This window comes from Chiloscyllium punctatum, chromosome 15 (assembly GCF_047496795.1).
Source record: "Chiloscyllium punctatum isolate Juve2018m chromosome 15, sChiPun1.3, whole genome shotgun sequence".
NCBI classification, from domain to species: domain Eukaryota; kingdom Metazoa; phylum Chordata; class Chondrichthyes; order Orectolobiformes; family Hemiscylliidae; genus Chiloscyllium; species Chiloscyllium punctatum.
Window position 1 is genome coordinate 2,967,197 of NC_092753.1, and position 19,784 is coordinate 2,986,980.

Sequence of the window (19,784 nt, forward strand, 5' to 3'; positions counted from 1 at the left end):
TGCACTCAGTAAGGTAAAAACAAGGACTGCAGATGCTAGAAACCAGAGTGTAGATTAGAGTGGTGCTGGAAAAGCACAGCAGGTCAGGCAGCATCCGAGGAGCAGGAAATTTGACGTTTCGGGCAAAAGCCCTTCGTCAGGAATAGGGTTGGAGAATCGAGGACTAGAGGGCATCAGATCAAGGTTAGGTGGGAAAGAATAAAAGGGAATTCGAGGGACAACATTTTTACACAGGTTGTATGCACATGGAATAAGCTGCCTGTGGAAGTGGTTGAGGCAGGTAGATTAAAACCATTTAAAAGGCATTTGAACAAATACATAGATAGGAAGGGATTGGAAGGATATGGGGTTAGTGTGGACAGATGTTTTGGTTGGCATGGGCCAGTTTGGGCCAAAGGGCCTGTCTCCGTATTGTAGGACTCGGACTCTAGTGCAAGTCTTGATGTTGCCCAGGTCTTGCTCCAAAGGGAGACAGACTGCTTCAGTATCTACAATGCCACAAATGTTGCTAAACATTGTGCAATCATCAGCAAACGTGACCACCTTAGGTTGGGGAAGATCATTGAAACTGCTGAAGGGGTTGGACCCACCTTGAGAACCAGAGATAACCGGGGACTGAGATGATTGACTATCAACAACCTGAACCATTTCCTTTGTGCTAGGTATGACTCCAACCAGCAGAGAGATTTTTTTCTGTTTGCCATTCACTCTAGTTTTCTTATGGCTCCTTGATGCCACACCCAGTCATACGTTGCCTTGGGGGGATGTCAAGGGTAATCGCTCTCCCCTTACTTCTGGAGTTCAGTCCCTTTGTCCATGTTTGGATCAGGCCTGTAATGAGGGCAGGAACTAAGTTGTCCTGATGGAATCCAGACAGAGCATCAGTGAACTGGTTATAGTTTTGCATGTGCCACCTTGAAGACACTGTCAATGACTCTTTCCATATGGTTGACAATCAAGATCAGATTGATAGAGCAGCAAATGGTTGGTTTGAAATTATCCTGTTTTTGTGTATAGAATGTAGCTCTGCAATTTTCTGCATTGTCTGGTAGATACTGGTGTTGTAGCTGTACTGGAACAGCTTGACTCGAGATGCAGCTAGTTCTAGAGTGCAGATCTTCAGCTGAATTGCCAGAATGTTGTCAGGATCTATAGCTTTTGTCATACTTTGTGTCTTCAATGGTTTATGATGTTGTGCAGTGAATCAAATTGGTTGAAGACTGACCCCTGTGATTTTGGGGAACTTGATAGTAGACCAAGATGGGTCGCCCTCATGGCACCTTGGCTAAAATTGGACAAACATACTTGTGGCATTGATGTGGTGGACTCCCTTGTCATTGACGATGCAGCTATTTATGAAGCCTCCACCCTTCATTTGGTTGTTTAATTGTCTATCACCATTCAGAACTGGATGAGACAGGACTGTAGAACTTTGATCTGATCCATAGGTTTTCACTCTTTATGCAAGTAGTCCTGTGCTATAGCTACACCAGGCTGACAGCTAATTTTTAGGAATGTCTTGTGCCTACAACATTCTTCAGTGAACCAGGGTTGAACCCCTGGCTGATGTTAATGATAGAGTGAGAAAATGAAGTAACCGATTGTGATTGAACTCAATTCTGCTGATACTAATGGCCCATTGTGCCTCATGAATGCCTAGATTTAAGTTGCTGGATTAGATCAAAGCCTGTCCCATTAGTACAGTTAACATGATGCCTTCCTCAATTTGAAGATGGAAGTTTGTCTCCCCACGGGCTGTGCAGTGGTCACTTCTGTTAATTATCTACATGACACAGACCTATGACACAGAGGAGAATGAAGATAAGGGCAGAACATGCAGGTTTTCTCCCCTCTGCCTACCTTACCACCTGCTGGAGACCCAGTCTAGTATCTGTCTCCTTTACGGCTCAACCAGCTTGGTCAGTATTGGTTCTACCAAGCTTTAGTGATGAGTGGGAGTGATTGGTAATTAGCAGTTTTCTTGTCTATGTTTGAACTGATGTAATGAGAGTTCATGGACTTCAGAGTCCAACAGGAATATCTAAAAGAGGAGGAGAAGTAGGCCATTCAGCTCTTCAGTTCTCTCCCGAAGAGCGTTGTGGATCAATCTATGGCATGTGGGATACAGCATTTCAAGAAGGCATCTCTCCATCACCTTCTCAAGGGCAACTAGGGAAGGCAATAAATGCTGACCAGCCAGTGATGTTCAAGTCCCATGAATAGTTTTTAAAAAAAGTCAGATACCAAGCACAATCTCTTATCAGTCTGGATCGGTTGGGGGTGGGGGCGCACCACTGTAATCTGGACAAAGTGTCACATCCTCCCGGCGTGCTTTGTGAGCTGGGGGAATGGGGTAGTCTTCTGAAAAGGAGGACAAGAACTTTAAGGAAAAGGAAACTGTCTTTGTACCTGAGAGCGCAGCTGCATCTCATGCCACAAGTAGTATAGGACCAGATTGACACCTGGTTCTGGTCAATGAGAACTGGGTGCAGCAGACCATTCTGAAAAATAAAATCGTCATTGCAGATGATGCCAGCATTGGATTTGGATGAGAAGGCCAAATGCAATCTTAGATGTTCTGTTTTTACTGGCTATAAATAAAAACTCTTGCTTATATATGATGTTTTATTACTGGACAATGACAAAATGTGAATCTTCAGGGAGGCTTTTGGGACAAAGCGTGTAAATAGGATATACCGAAGGACAGGAAAAGTGTGTGATATGAAGTTTAAACAGTGACTCGGGGAGAAAATGGCATTCTGTGGTGTCAGTCATGTTGGCTATGTACTATGAGCTGAGTTGGTTTGTGGCTGCTGTACCACTATGTTGCTAATGAGGGTCAAGGCTTTGGCAGAAATCCACTGAGTGGCATCTGGGAATGGGTATGTTAAGATGGGGATAGAATCAGATAAGTTGGGTACTATAGAGGTAGATAAGCAGTGAATGAGGTTAGTTTGGTAAGATACCATGAGAAATTTCGCTAAGCCTCATGGCAAAAACCCTGGAAGAAAATCGACGCAATTGTCATATGAACAATAAAAATAAGATTCAGCTCAATATCTTTTTCTGTAAGGGTGGAAGGGAGAGACAGTGATCATACGATTCACCACTGACTATCCAGTTGAAATCAGCAGCTTAGAATTTCATAGCTGCATGCATATTTAATCAAGACTTTGAATTCTCCATCGTTTGAGAAGTCTAACAATAACGAATGAGGGTTATTCAATTTTAAGCTTTGCATTGACAACTCAAAAACTATATCAAAATCATTAGCTCTGAAAATTGACATTTAAAATCACTTCCTTCAATAATTCAGCCTATGCCTAGATTTGTAGAAGTTACTGGAGTTTGTAATTTTAGTGAGACGATTTTGGATAGACTATTTAGAGAACAAATTCCTAGCCTTGTGAACAAATAACAGCTGAGAATTTCAGAAATGTTTTTAATGTGGTATTAGTTGCAATTTTCTGAGTCCGTGGATTTGGCAAGAATACTGCCACCTCCTAGTTCCTAAACTCTGGTAGTTGGTCATTGTAAGTCAATATTACTTTGAGCAGCTGTAAGTTTATTTGGGAAACCACCTTGACTAAGATATACTTGCAGAAAGAATTCTAATCATACTTTTCTACCTTGTTTACCAGGATTGATATTTATCAATTTGTATACTTTTATAAAAGAGAAAATGATTCCAAATTGTTTTGCAGACTGTGAAGAGTATAACATTTGTTTTCTTTTTAGAGGAAAAGTCAGAAAGAGATCAGAAATTTATAGAACTGTCTAAACCCTCAGTACCTGCAATACCACCGAAGAAACCTTTGCCTCCCAAGACCAATTCTTTGAACAGACCAAATACATTGCCTCCTAAAAGGCCAGAAAGACCAGCAGCACCTGCAGCTCATTCCAGGTAGGTTTGTGTCAGTCACTTGATGTATTTCATTTCAGAGCTATCCCAATTTGCTATGACCTATCAAAGACAAATTAGAGATTTGAAATGGTTTGTGTTGTAAAGTGTATTTAAGTTTTTTTTTGTGTATACTTTGCACCAACATCAATTGTATTCATTTGGCAAATGCCCCAGGCACTTCACTGGTATTAAGACATACAATCAAATGTTTGGTCAAAGAGTTGGATTCTTTTCTCAACTGGAGACTGTCTTCTACTTTTACTTTTTTACTCTAGTTTTTAACCTATCTCTTCTCATGTCCTCCTTAGGCTCATCTTTTCTATCAGACAGACCCACCTCATAATCCTATTCCGACTAGACATCTGATTACCCAACTTCCCCTCCAGATCCCTATGTTCACCAGTAATTGAAACTTATCTTATTCAGTGTTGTCCCTCACCTTTTTTTTTAAATCTGCAGTAATCCTCCCATCTCCAAAAGATTTTTCATCTCCAAAGATTTTGAATGTATTGTTATCCTCAGATAACATTTCACCAACTTTGTGTTTAAAAACCTCCAAACCTCCAAGTTAGGTTTCTGCCTCTGCCACAGTACCAAATCAAATTTCATCAAAGTAGGAAATAACGTCCTATATGACTGTTACAAAAATAACGTTGTCCTCCCCTTCTCAATCCTCTTGCTTTGTGCAACCTTTGACCACAGCTTGAGCTGTGGTAATCTTAATGTTCAATTCAGTACAAGCCATTTCTCTCTTTGTTCTCTGGGACTTTGGTGACTTTGCCTTTTTTTTTTAGAAAAAACTTTTGAACCCTCCTCATTTTCCAGCATCTCTACACTGTAGCGCAGCTGATGAGACTATTCTTTCATATTACTATCCTTTTCTCTCTGACCATAACCACAGAATCCCTTGCAGCGATTTTCTGCTCTGGTACTTTTTTTTTTCATTCACTCATAGGATCTGGCCATTGTTGGCTGACCGCAATGTGTTGATCGTCCCTACTTCCCCTCGGGAAAGTAGTGGTGAGCTGTCTCCTTGAATTGCTGCAGTCCAAGTGCTGTAGGTAGGGCCACAATGCCCTTACGGAGGGAATTCTATAATTTTTGACCCAAAGTCAGCAAAGGAATGATGATGTGTTTCCAAGTCAGGATGATGAGTGGATTAGTGGGGAACTTGAAGATGGTGGTATTCCCATGTATCTGCTGACCTTGTCTTTCTGAATGAAAGTAGTTGTGAATTTGGAGGGTGTTGTCTAAGGATCTTGGATAAATATCTGCAGTGAATCTTGTAGATGGGCGCACACTGCTGCTGTTGAAAGTCTGTGCTGAAGGGAGTTGATGCTTGTGGATGTAGTGCCAATCAAGTGGTGTGCTTTGTCTTGGATGTTATCAAGTTTCTTGAGTGTAGTTGGAGCTGCACCCATCCAGACACATAGGGAGTTTCCCAATTCACCCCTGACTTATGCCTTGTGGATGATGAACAGGTGTTGGAGAATCAAGATGAGTTACTCACCACAAGGATTCCTTACCTTTCACTGGTTCTTATAATTACTGTATTTATTTGGTGATTCCATTTGAGTTTCTTGTCAATTATAACCCCAAGATGATGATAGTGGGGGAATTCAGTGAAGATAATACCATTGAATGTGAAGGATTAGTGGTTAGATTGTTTCTTATTGGAGATGGATATTGCCTGGCATTTGGGTGGTGTGAATGTTACTTGCCACAACATGAACACCTTCGGTGTCTGACAGGTTGCAAATAAAGCTGCATTGTAAACAGTTGAGGTGGTATTTTGCCGGTTCAGATTTGTCCTGCAATTTGTGCACAGCATATACTTGGGCAATTTTTGTTTATTGTCAGGTAGATGCCAGTGTTGTAATTGTACTATCACAGCTTCTCTCTCGTCCTCAAAGCACTTACTCTTGGCCACTCTCTGTTTGACATCAATGTGTTCCCCTTGGGGCCTTCAGATGATACTATCATTTGAGTTTTCAGGTTTGCCAAGACATCTAGCTCTTGGTATTAGCACTTCTCCTAACGATAAGATCTGGATGTATTTCATAACTTTTGGCTCTCTTTTAGAGATGCACTGCACAGAAACAGACCCTATGGTCCAACTTGTCCATGCCGACCAGATATTCTAAACTAATCTGGTCTCATTTAACAGCATTTGGCCTGTATCCCTCGAAACCCTTCCTAATTAATTTACCCATCCAGCTGCCTTTTAAATGTTATAATTGTACCAGCCTCCTTCACTTCCTCTAGTAGCTCATTCCATACACCTATCATGCTCTGTGTGAATAAGTTGCCCCTTGGGTCCCTTTTAAATCTTTCCCTCTCACTCTAAACCTATGCCCTCTAGTTCTGGACTCCCCCACTCCAGGAAAAAAGACTTTGTCTATTTACCCTATCCATACCCCTCATGATTTTATACACCTCTATAAGGTCACCTCTCAGCCTTTTCTCCAGGAAAACCAGCCTATTCAGCCTCTCCCTTATAGTTCAAACCATCCAATCCTGGCAACATACTTGTAAATCTTTACTGAACCCTTTCAAGTTTCACACCATCCTTCCGATATGAAGGAGACCAGAATTGCACACAGTGTTCCAAAACTGGCCTAACCAATGTCCTGTACAGCCGTAATATGACCTCCCAACTCCTATACTCGATGCTCTGACCAATAAAGGAAAGCATACAAAATGCTGCCTTCACTATCCTATTGACCTGTGACTCTACTTTCAAGGAGCTATGAACCTGCACTCCAAGGTCTATTTGTTCAGCAACACTCCGCAGGACCTTGCCATTAAGTGTATAATTTCTGCCCTGATTTCCATTTGTGGTGTTTTAAAAATTCTGGTTTTGTAACCAAGATGGCACTGGAGAATGGTGACTTTGTACACCCTTCACTGTACTCATGCGAAAATCTATTCTGAATTCTGTTCCAGTACAGCTACCACACTGATAACTGCCCAACAATGTGGAAAATTGCTCAGATATATTCTACACAAAAAGCAAGATAAGTCCACCTGACAAATTACTGCCTTATCGGTCTACACTTGATTATCACGAAAATAGTAGAAGTGGTCATTGACACTGTCATCCAACAGCACTTGCTTCACAATATCCTGCTTGTTGACTGACACTCAGTGGGTTTGAGCCAGAGCTACTCTGCTCCTTTTTCCAATCTGGACGTAGAGGTGACCTTCAGAGGGGAGTTGAGAGTAACTGCCCTTGACATCAAGGCTGCAGTTGATTGAAGTGTGGCATCAAGGAGCCCTAGCAAAGCTAGAGACAGTAGGAATACAGAGAAGATGGTTGTGGTTGTTAGAGGTCAGTCAACTCAGCTTCAAATGCAGGAGTTCTTTAAGTAAGTATTTACTAATCAACCTGTTCAGAGTTGTCATTACACACTTCTGCAGCAGGTGAGAACCCAGCCTGTATGGCTTAGAGATAGGGACATTACCACCGCATCACAAGGGCTTTAAGATTTCCTTAGTGTCATGTCTTTTACACAACCATTTTCAGTTGCTGTCACATTGGCCTTCCCCACTATCCTAAGATCAGAAATGAGCATACTTGCTAATGATTGTGTTATTCAGTGCCAGTTGTGACTTTTCAGTTACTGGAGTACTCTGTGTTGATATGCAGAAAGACATCAACAGTATCCAGGCTTAGACTGACAAATGGCAAGTTACATTTGCACCATGAAGTGCAGGCCATGACTATCTCCAACCAAAGAGAATCTAATCATTCAATGTTATTACCATTGCTGAATCCTTGAATATCAACACCCTGTGGGGTTACTATTGATCAGAATCTGAACTGGACCAGTCAGACCAAGGTTGCAGACTAGGAATTCCGTGTAGAGTAACTCACTAACTGTCTCCCCAAAATCTAGCATCTTCTACAAGGCAGAAGTCAAAAGTATGCTGCATCATTGTCCACTTGCCTGGATGAGTGCAGCTCTCGCAATACTCCAGAAACCTGACACCATCCAAAATACGCAGCTCACATATTGGTGTCCCGTTACCCATCTTCAATACTGACTTAGTGGCAGGGATATGTACCAGCTACAGGATGTACCTCACCAAGACACCGTCACTGGCACCTTCCAAACCTGTAATCTTTATATCTAGAACAGCAAGAGGAGCAGATGTGTGGGAACACCACCACTTAACAAGCTACATAGTATCTTGCTTTGGAGCTATGTTGTTGTTCCTTTCCTGTCAAAATTCTAAAACGTACTAACAGCACTACAGGTGGCCCGACATTCTCACAACTCCTGCATTTCAAGAAGCAGCTCGCCATCACTTTCTCAAGGGCAATTAGAGATGATTGTTAAGTGCACATGTAGCCAGCAATGCTTTCATCCCATATATGAATCATAAAAAAAGACTAAATTTGGAATTATCTAAATGTCATTGCACTGATTACCTCAAATAGTAAAATCAAAATCCTTGCTGCTTTTATAACTGCCATTTTAAAGTTGATCTTCAAAGATTTGAGAACATACACATCTATCACACTCTTCCTGTAGTCAAAAAGTTACATTACTTCTTTCATATTATCATTTCAGATTCCACCTAGCAAAATGTATCATTACGTACAGCTGCATTGATCTTTAATTTGTCTGCCCATTTCATCAGAAATACAGAGGAACCTCGATTACCCGATACCAATTATCCGAAAACCGGATTATCCGAAGGAGATCTCTAGGTCCCGATGGAACATTACATCAAAGATGTGTTCCCGACAGTGATCCCGACAGTAATTAAACAGGCACTGTCTCCAAATGACTCTGTCTGCCCACCCTCTCTCTGTCCCCACACTTTCCCTGGAGTTCTGCACAGGCGTGTACCCTAAACAAACCTCCACCCTGCCCCCGTCCCTAGATAATCTCTCCAACATTGTCCTATACAGGGCAAAGGTAGAACCTGTCAAAACGTTGCATGTAAAGAGTTGTGTGTGGCTGTGTGTGCTATTTGAAGACTTACCCCACAAAGGCAACTGCAGTAGCAGCAGTCTTGTTGGTGTACAGTCCAGTTGCTCTGGAGAGGGGGCGGATGTGCACGGGGTTGGGGGGCAGGCGGGGGGGCTGGTGGTGTTGGATGGCGGAGGGGGGTGGTGTTGGATAGGGTAGGGGGCGGGGGGCAGGTGTTGGACAGGGTTGTGGGGGGGGGCAGCGGTGTTGGGTTTGGTGTTGCAAGGGGTTGGGGGTGGTGGTGTTGCGCGGGGGCGGGGCCTTGTGCGCTGTGGGCTGCAGCAGTCTCCTGAACATGGAGCAGACTTTAAACATTCAGAGTTCCAGAGGAAAGGCATTTAGTCGATTAACCGAATAATCGATTAACCGAACAAAATAGTGCCCAACCATCACTTTTGGATAATCGAGGTTCCCCTGTAAACTCCTGAAGTTCAGTCCTATCCTAGTTGTTTACCATGTTTTGGAGTTTCTACGTTTTGAGTTTTGTATTATCAGCAAAATTATTACTTGGTCAACCATCTCATATCTCATTAAATAAATTAATCAAATTAGTTTTAGAAATCAATGCTGTCTTTACTATATTTCCCATTCTTTTACAAATGCCGTTTACAGTTGCCTGAAAGTTTCCCACCATTGATATTGGTCTGACTGGTCTATGGTGACCTTTTCAAATGGGTGTAATATTTACAATTCTTCAGTCTTCTGATACCATAGCCATTTTTAGTTAAGATTTGAAGATTATGGCTAGACCCTCCTATCTCCTTCATTACCTTGGATACATCTGTTCCCAGTAACTTTTCTGTTTTAAGCATTGCCAGTCTTTATATACTCTGTTTTTACTTTCATCATGCCAGTATTGTTACTGATCTTGCTGTGCTCTCCATGCAGTCATTTGTCCCACAATACCAAAGATTTGTTCTCAATTATACTCCCCTAAGGTCTGAGAGTGCCACATTCCCAAAGAATTCCTGTTGTTCTTTTGTTGCTGACATGTTGGACACATACTGTCCTTGTCCATTTGACTATCAATGTAATCCTATAAAAAAGAATTGTATTTGATCATAATTATAAGGCGTTAAGCGATCAATGGATTCACAGATATTTAATCTTGTGTGCTATTTCATTATTATTCCTCGGTTTTTATTATTTATTCTAACTTTTAATTATGTTTGCTACGTATCATTCTCCACTAAAGTTTTGATGAGAGGTTCTGCATCTTTATCTGAAGTAAAAGTATGATCTAAGTCATTGTGATTTTTATAGGATGGCAGTGCTATCTCTTACATCATCATCTTCTGGGGAACATCCTGACAATTAGAGTGCAGTAAAATATCTGAAATCCCTCTGCATGATATGTTTAGGTTACTCAGACAAAGGACAGCACTTGCTTGTCCAAGCATATCTACATGTTTGCATTTTTTTTTCAAGGGATGAGGGTTCTAAACTAGTTGAATTTCTTAAAAAAAGCACACATGGTTATCGTTTTCATGATGAACATATCAAATAAAAAGCAATGTTCTCAAAGTTGGATGGTAACGCTAATAATCCACACAACTATGTAAAATGCAAATAAAGTGGCAAAACTCCAAGACTACAAGTAAATAACACACTTTAGGCTAAGACAGCAATTGGAATGTATCACTCAACACAAAGCTTATGTTTAATGTCATCTTTGGTTTCTGGTATAGCCTTTATTGTTTATCTGTGTAATGTATTGCTTACATCAAAAACAAGCTAATGTCCTTCTTAATGAAATGGAAAATCCTGGAAGCACTTAAGTCAGGCAGTTGGTGGAGAGGCAAACTGACATTTCAGGCTGATGATATTTAATCAGAACTCTCTATAGCTGTGCCAATATATCTGCATCAGCATATGCCAAAAGGTTTGAATCTGAAAAATGCAGTAGACCATTCACTGTTGCTGGCTGATGCAATTGGTGCCTAAATATGATACCAAGACTTCTCAAATAATCTGATTTTAATGGAAAAACTAGGCTGATACAAATGAAAAGTTATACTAATAATTTATGCATCATTCTATTTATCCTACAGTTAATCAGTAAGTTGTACTGACTGCGGAAGTAGCTGAGGCTGTATAGAGGAAAAATGGATGATTGGGAGGGTGCTTGCAACACACTCGAGGAGCCTAGAGAACATCGCAAACAGTGAGAGCAGGTAGCTCAGTTTAGCTTTACCTAGCTGAGGTGCTAAGGGAGTATAAGTACGTACAGGGTGTCTGAACTTGGTATTAATCTTTAAATAGTAAGATAGTGGTGGTTTACAGTGTGTTTTGCATGTGCAGTAATCACTCTGAGGTCATTTTGACTTGGAGGTGACTGTTGTGCTCACATGTCCGAGAAAGTGAAGGGCATCCTCATTAGGGAATAGGTGATGGTTCATCTGCAAACAATTTTCTTCTAGCAGTCACAGGTTATGTGCTTCATCTACACTTGTTAATTCAAATTTGTTTTTTCTAAAAATGTTGCTATAAATACTTGAGAGGTGTTTTTCCACAATTTCAATTCAAATTGAACAATGGTTGCCAAAAGAACAAACAGCAGTAACGGGTGTAGGATTCAGAAAAGCTTCCTGTCCAAGGACCCAACTCCAGCTTCTGTGTAGGTCCAGGTAAAGCGGCATGGGGCACAACAGCCTTCTCATTAAAGGATAAATCTACATTTTCCTTCATTTAATTACTTTTATTTTATTGGTTATTTGGAAAAATGCTATTTGACTTTGCCAATTAGTGTACAGTTAGTATATTATTGTGTATAATCTATACTTAGCAATGCACATATGTAGTCTTTAAACCTGCAATTAGATTTCAGGACAGTTTTAAGAAATGTTCTACTTTTTAATAGTTTGATTCATAGTCTTTCATGTTTGAGTATAAAGCTGTTTCATTGTTAACCAAATCATTAGCCAACAGATACATATGGCTAATTTGTAATCCAAATGTGATTAATTGTATGTGTCATCGGTAACCAATGAGTTATAGATACTTCCTTTGAGTATGGGATCCAGATGCTTACAGTTAATTAATCCATGATTTTTCTATGTCTTTGTTGATCAAATGGTGAAATGAAAAGCAGTGTGCGTATGACCTCAAATGTTATACTTATTTTTCCTGCTTGGTCACTAGTGATTGACATTCGAAAAGTTATAGGCATGTGAAGTATATTTGCACGTGTAGAAAATATTTTGATAGACATTTGTGCATGTAGTTTCAACAGTCCACTGACCTACACCTGTAGGTCGTCAATGATTTTCTGTTGGATGTCAATGAGTTCAAGGAATGCCTGAACTTTTTTCATGAAGTGATGGTGACACTGTGATTTTTGGAGAATTAACAGCAGCATAACTTGTATTTTCTGCCATTTGGGATCTGTACACAGACTGATGGCTTTGACTTTCAGAAGAGTGTCCACATGTGGCCCACAGTCAAAAACTTTCATGGCAGAAACTAAGACCTGGAAAATATTAACATGGGCAATCCAGGCAATGTTAGCATAGTTGGGCCGACATTTGGTGTTTTTGTGGGTGTTTTAGATTAATTATATTCCAGTAGATGTAGACTGGTAATAGTGACCAAACATGATAGTGTAATTCAACAGCTTGTTACTGCTTCATATGTTTCTATATAGATGGGTTTTCAAAAGACATGGCTGTTTAAATTTAAGTCCTGCAGTCTACAGTAAAGTATGTGCTTTCTTCATTTTCTGCGATTCAGTTCTACAATCGGGAGATGAAAGCTGACACAACTGGCTTTATTTTTTGGACAGGTCTGACAGTGATCCAAAGTCTGAAATAGGAGTTCCTGTTGTGCTGCTGAGCACTTCGGAGAGAGAGACCTTGGAAAAAACCAATGACATTGGTAAGAAAACATTCAGCTGTTGTTTCAAATTGTCTATAAATAGCTGCATTATAGTAATGCTGCATACTGCATTATAACATACAGACGTATTCTTCTGGAAGAAGGACTCCTTACACAGTACGTAGTTCTTTAACTGACTTTCTCCCACTTGGAATGTATGAAGCATAATTACTAATTATATTCAAAATTCACGTTGGGAAGCTTTATTCTAAGGTGCTGCCAACCTGAAAAATGAACAGCAGATTGGTACTGCAGTCAGGAATGGTTTGTCACAACCAGTCTCTGCTGAAAAGCAAGTAGCTCAAGTTTGCATGTAACTTGTACCACTGTAGTCATTTGGACTTTGTGTATGTATATGCATGAGTGACAGAGAGAGAGAGGAGGAGAGGGAGATTTACTGAATTATTTAATGTAGAAAATGAAAATTCACATTTGAAAAATGGTCAGTAACAGCAAATGCAATTTACAGTGAAATATTTTAGAAACTCCAAGAGGTAGTCGCTTCTCAGAGAGACTCAGTGCACATATTCTGGCTTACATATTCTGTCTAAACCTCTTTTTCAATGTTAAGGAATGTGAGATTAGAGCAAACTTGCTTTGGCATTGCAATTTACAATTGATTGTTTTCAATATGTCATTGTAAAAATTCACAAATACCACTGTTGTATAAACTAAAGCAATTTTTACAACTGGGTCAGTTAACACTACTTTTAAAATCTTAGCAGTAAAACTTAGGTTTGTTTTTAAAAGGTACATCTGATGCTTTGTTGCGTGAAACTGAGAGAGGATATATTAGCCAAGTTCAACAAAATGTGATCTTAATAGCTTGCATACTTAATATATAATAATAGCTTTCACTTAAAATGGATGCTAGTCATACAGAAATCACTGCATTTTTAAAAAAATATCGTGAGAATTCTACAGTTCAGAATAAAGCTAAATTAAAAACGATGTCTGTTATTGGAATAAAATATTCAGTGGATAGGATAAAGGTTGACTGAACTATTGCTTTAAGGACATACAATGATATAATTTTCTGAGCTCTGTTGCTTTAAAAACATTTTTTTGTTAAATCTATACTATCTATTTCAGAATACAGAATAGGATTTTAGCATCTTACAGTATAGGTGGAAACCAATCGGCCCATCGTGCCTTTACTGATTCTTTGAAAGAACTATCCTGTTATTATTCCCCAAGTATTTATCTCTTTTGAAGGTTATTATTAATTCTCCTTACATCCTTTCAGACAGTGCATTTTGGATTACAGCAATTCAAAGTGTAAAATAATTTATCGTCATTTCCTTCTTGCTCGTTTGCCAATTATTGGTTACTGGCCCTCCTTCCAGTGGCAATGGTTTCTAGCCAAACAATTCAAGTAATAAATTCATACTTTTTGAACACGTTGATATGGAATCTTTCCTTAACCATGCTCTAAAACGAATGGTCAAAGCTTTTCAGGACTGTGTACAACTAAATAGAAGGGGGTAGGCTCTTTCCTCCATTCGCCAATGTAGTCATTTTATAATTTCTGTGGGACAGCATTGAATGAAATGAAGTCAATTTGGATGTACATTTTAACCAGCTCCTGCATACTTAAAGCTTGGCTTGCAATTCTGAGCCATGGAACCTGTTGCCTGCTTGTGTGGGGTGGGGGTGGGGAGGCGGGGGGGAAAGAAAGAAAGTATACTATAAATTCCAAGGTTTTGTTTCTCATCTTCCTTTGTAAAGAAGAATCTTTTAATGCAGGGATGTCTAAAGAATTGAGAAGTACGTCTCCAAGTCTGATTGATGATTTACTACCTTAGATAGTTAGGGGGTTACAGGCATGTGTCCACTTTGTTTTGTACATGGTTTTGAGTTACAAAATTATTAAGTTTAAAAAAAGTACCTGTTTAACTTTTTGAGATGAATTAGCAGAAACAAACAAATGTGAAAACTGATTTTAATAACTTACCCTTCTGTTCTCATTATTTTCAGACATTCCTTTCTTGTGATGACTTTGTTTTCTATTCCCATCACACCTAGTAAAGCCTTTTAACTCTAACTTCCATTTACCATGGGTAACTCCACTTCCATGCCCTTTGAGGGTAAGACTCACTTTCTCTTAACAGCCACTTGAGCTCTGAGTTATCTTTTATTCCTCGCTTTTTATTTATTGCACTTTGGTTATGCTCTAAGAAAATACAGATGTCAGACAGATTTCAGTACACACTTAGTGTCAATTTAAGAATCTGTCTTAAAAATTGCAATAGATTTGTTTGCAATCATAATAAATTAAGTTACATTTTGAAAATGTTAAAATATTACTATTTTTAAAACAATTGTGCAAGCTTCAAAAACACTTTGGAGAGATTGGGAATTTAAATTTTAATAAAATTTATGTTCTACTAGTACCATTTTCTTTTGACGAGTCTCTCTTTTGATCATCAAAATGATATCATTTTCTTCCTTTATCTTATGAAGTAAAACTTACATTAATGCCTTTCCTTTCACAACCTGAGGAAATCACTTTGCAACCAACTAAGACTTTGAAATGCTATCACTATTAAAATGTAAGAGGTGTAACAGCTGATCTACACAGCAAAGTGTCTCAAACAGCAGTGTGTTAAATTCCAAACAATCAGATTTAGTGATGTTGGTTGAAGGATAAATATTAGTCATCCTCCATTCTTTGTGTCATTTACAGCCCACCTGAGGGCATTCATGGGGCCAGACTTAAACCTCCGATCCAAAAGAAATTACTTTTCAATGTGCAACACTCCATTATTAGGAATGTCAATCTAGGGTTTTTGCTCAACCTCCAGTCTTTCGAGTGTAGTTTGAACCCACAAATTAAGTGAGAGCATTACTGCTAAACTGAGGCTGAAAATTGTTTATTATTTATTATAAAGGGGGCTGCTAGTAATCTGGAATGCTTTGCCCTATACCTTGTGTAAATTTACCAAGTGAGCAGCTGTACCACATTTCCACACAGAAGGTCAAAAGTTCAATCTTCTGTGCTGAGTTACTCAGCCTGGGATGGAGCTGTGGGAAAGCACCATAGTTACTTTCAAGGTCTTTGGATTAGAGTTGAGAGAAATAAATGAACTAATACTTACTATTGACTGCTGATAAGTGATTTGCAAGGACTCAGTTAAAGACATGGTATTTCCCGATGGTTCATTTGTTGATTGAGTGCCAAGGCTTTCTGATGAGTGGCAGCTACCTGGGCAACAGCACCACAGACGAGAACATGTGGTACAATGTCTAACCATTGAGGTCAATTTCTTTGAAAGGAAGTATAGTCAGTGAGTGAATAAAGTGGGAGGCTTCTAAGATTTGTTTTTATATACTAAGGAATTGAGCAAAGCATAAATGTAATATCTAAATGTTTCATTTTGTGTACATGGTCTGTCAGTAATTTGCTTATGGATATAGTCTTGTTTAGGTTTGCTTTATAACTTTCCCAGTATAACTTTACCTCAGCTTTTTTTGGACACCTTCTAGCATATTGCGTGCGTGTTAGTGTGTCCTTGTTTAGTGTGGAACTTCTGTTTTGTTTCCCCATGGTTTCCATATTATCTGAATTAGCAAAGTAGCTCATAATAAGATATGAACTAATTTAAAACAATATTGAAGATTATTTGAAAAGTACAGTAGAACATGTTAGTGAAATTATGTGCAAATAAACAAATTTAAACCTGCCTCATTCCTGTTGGTCACACTCTTAACCAAATACTAATCTTTGTTTTTGTAAAATACCATATTCAAGTCATAATGATTAGATATTACCCAGCAATTATTGAATACACAGCTAAACCTCATCATAGATGGCAAATTTAAAAGTAAACTATATTTGGAAAATTTATTCTCTGAACGTGTTTTCATTCTATTCCATGCTGCAAACTTAAAGTACAGAAATTTCAGTCTGTGAGATTTTCATTCAATCCTTGCTAAGTCAGGTAATCTATAAGAGAAATAACATATTTTACATTTTACTTATTGAGCATTTCCAGTTCTAGATCTCCTGTAGACAAGTGTCATTAATTAAATTGTTTTACCGGAAAGGCTGTTATTATCTTTGCTATTAGTGTGCTGTGTATCAAAGTCACAGTGCAATAGACTTTTGGGAAAAATACATCTTTTAAAAGCTCATTGAAATTTCAATGTGAATCATAGAATTTTATAACCCAGCAGAACTTTTTCTATCTGTACTGCTTCGCCTTGCTGATTGACAGAGCAGTCCGATTCGATCCCGCAGCTGTTTCCTTTTCCTCATAACTATGAAAATTAGTCCTTTGTCAACAGGACACTAATCCTGTTCAGTTGCTTCTCAAAAGTTCCGATGACATCTGCTTTCACCATTCTTTGTCATTAAAAATATATCTTCCCTGGTGCACTAGATCAGTACTGATTTAAATCATAAAATCCCTACAATGTGGAGAGAGGCCATTTAACCCATCAAGTCTGCAGCAGTCCTCAAAGAGGATCGCAACCTCCAACCTAACTCTGCAACTGTGCATATGCTATGGCTCATCCATCTAATGTACATATCCCTAGACGTTATGGGCAATGTAGCATAGTCAATCCACCTAACCTGCACATCTTTGGACTATGGGAGAAAACTGGAGCACCTGGAGGAAGCCCAGACAGACATTGGGAGAATGTGCAAACTCCATATAGTTGCCTGAGGCTGGAATTGAACCTCGCAAGGAAAAACTGTTACCATTACCTAATTGTGCAAGGATTAGCAAATACAGATTTAAGGTTTTGGCCAAAAGCTGCAGAAAGAGATGTAAGGAAGAACTTGTCTTTTTTGGCAAGCATATTGATGATCTGGAACACACTGCCCATGAAAGTAGACACCATCTATGACTGTTAAAGGAAGCTTAAAGACCTCTTGAGGAAAATAATCTTGCAGGATTCCAGGGTTAGACAGAGGGATAAAACTGGTTTGCTGTGTCAGAGAGCTGGTATGGACTTGATGGGCGGAATAGCCCGCCATGCTATTAGTGACTTCATGAGTATCATTGAATGCTATAATGCAGAGTTTTCCAATATCAATAATATTATTTCCAGATTATTTAGCTGCTTGAATAATTAAATTTGGAGGAATAAACAAGTGCAAATTCTGAACAAAGATGGCATATAGCCACCTGATTTGGCTCACTAATATGACAACCCATTTTATTTTCATTTCTGCAAGAACACTCTTCATGCTTTTGGAGGAGACATTTAAGAAGAGCTAATTTATATACAGTAACACCTACCTTTAATTTAATTCAATGCATTGTTTGTACTATACATAGGATTTCAATAAAGCACCCCAAAATGAAATACTGCTTTGTGACTTGAATATTTTGCTAGATTTTCTGATTGCTGTTTTAGAGTAATTTTCAGCTATCATGAACAACTTTAACTTAATTGTAATTTTTTTCCAATTATATTACAAGGTATTCTCTTTTTGTCGTCTTGTAGATGTAGCAAGTTTTGATAGTGTAGTCTCTTCCACTGAGAAACTCAACCATCCCACAACCTCTAGACCCAAAGCCAGTGGAAGGCGACCTCCATCTCAAGTCTTTACATCTGTAAGTGGTTAAAGAATATTTTGAATTGCATTGATTTTTTTTTAAGTACAGTGACAGGTTGTTTGGCCCATTGAAGCTATATGGTCATTTATACAGCACCTTGCTTCATATCATCATATTCTTCTATTCATCCTCATCTATTTCTCTGGCTTTCGCAGAAATGCATCTGTGACAACTTAACTGGCATTGAGTTCCATATTCTTATTACCTTTTGGATAAATGTTTTTCCTAAATTCTTAACTGGATTTATTAGCAACTACCTTCTGTTTTATGGCCTCCAGTTTCAAACGGTTGCTCTCTCATTAGGGAGAGGTGACTCCTCGTGGTTTAACCTGAGGGTCACCATCCCTCGGGCAAGGAGAGAGGTCGAGAAGGGAAGTCCCCGTTAACCTCCAGACAGGTTCAATTCCTGCACTATGCTGCTGGCAACACCCTGTATGATTAAGCCAATGGTGCCTGTTAGCCCTAAAACATACACATGCTGTTCCTGCTAGCCTTACCTGTGACCCCATAGGCTTCACGTATCCCCAGGTCTGCACCCAACCCGATCAGATGAGCCTGCAGCAGATCTCCCCCCACCCCATCTTGAAGTCAAGGTGCTTTGCATAGTGTATGAATCCCCTCCCTATCTAAATTGTACTGTATCCCCACCGTACAGATCCTGTTGTCCTCCTTCACAATTGTCATCCCACCTTCACCCCAGTCTGCAGCCCCCATCCCAAAGACGAGCTCATCGATTCTCCTTCCTGTATAATTTGGCCTCCCTTCTTTCTCCCCCAAACACTCTTCTCTTTACCCCCCACCCCCTCCAAAAAAACCTCTTGCCACTTAGTTGGACTTGATACAGTCATCCTGGCCCATGCCCATGAGCAACCACATCAAACCAGACAACCCCAGAACCTTGAGTGATGGCTGTATGTCTCCCTGACAGTGATAGCCTCCCACCCCTTCCTGTCCTCACATTGGACAGGCTACTATGGAGCCAAAACCCTGTCCATGATCCACTCCCTGACAGCAACAGCAATGATGACAGCCATGAACACCCCAAGGGAATGCCTAACCATGGATGGAATGGAAGTCTGCCCTTTACTTACTGTGCCAGCACCCACTGACTGACTGGTGTCTTCATGGACCTCAGTGAGGACGACTCCCCTAAAACTTTGGGGTGTGGCCGCTTGCTTGTTGTGCATTCCATGTGTGAGCTGCATAAGCTTCTGGCACATAGGGAGGTGTGAGATTTGCTGTACAACATGCCCAGCCCCTTGACTGAAGATGGCTACTGGCAAGGCAGGCTGCCTATTTATGGGAATGCACTAATTGGCACAATACAGCATAGATGGTGCAAGCACACAGATGGGCACCAAGTGAGAGCATGCTAAGAGACAGTGAGCAACCTTGAGGTGCAACCTGGTTCAGTTATGTTCTTGCAGCAGCCTTTCAGTAAAACTGTTGATGTGC

At 39.7% G+C, this 19,784-nt stretch overlaps 1 protein-coding gene across 5 annotated transcripts in view; it reads left to right on the forward strand.

The window, feature by feature from the left end:
• sh3kbp1 (SH3-domain kinase binding protein 1) overlaps positions 1-19,784 on the forward strand; it is a 168,189-nt gene that overhangs the window by 138,256 nt on the left and 10,149 nt on the right. For all 5 annotated transcript variants that reach the window (XM_072584472.1, XM_072584470.1, XM_072584475.1 and 2 more), the window contains 3 exons: positions 3,739-3,904; positions 12,668-12,759; positions 18,217-18,326. In XM_072584472.1, the coding sequence (XP_072440573.1) occupies positions 3,739-3,904; positions 12,668-12,759; positions 18,217-18,326 (368 nt within the window). The remainder of the gene's footprint in view (positions 1-3,738; positions 3,905-12,667; positions 12,760-18,216; positions 18,327-19,784) is intronic.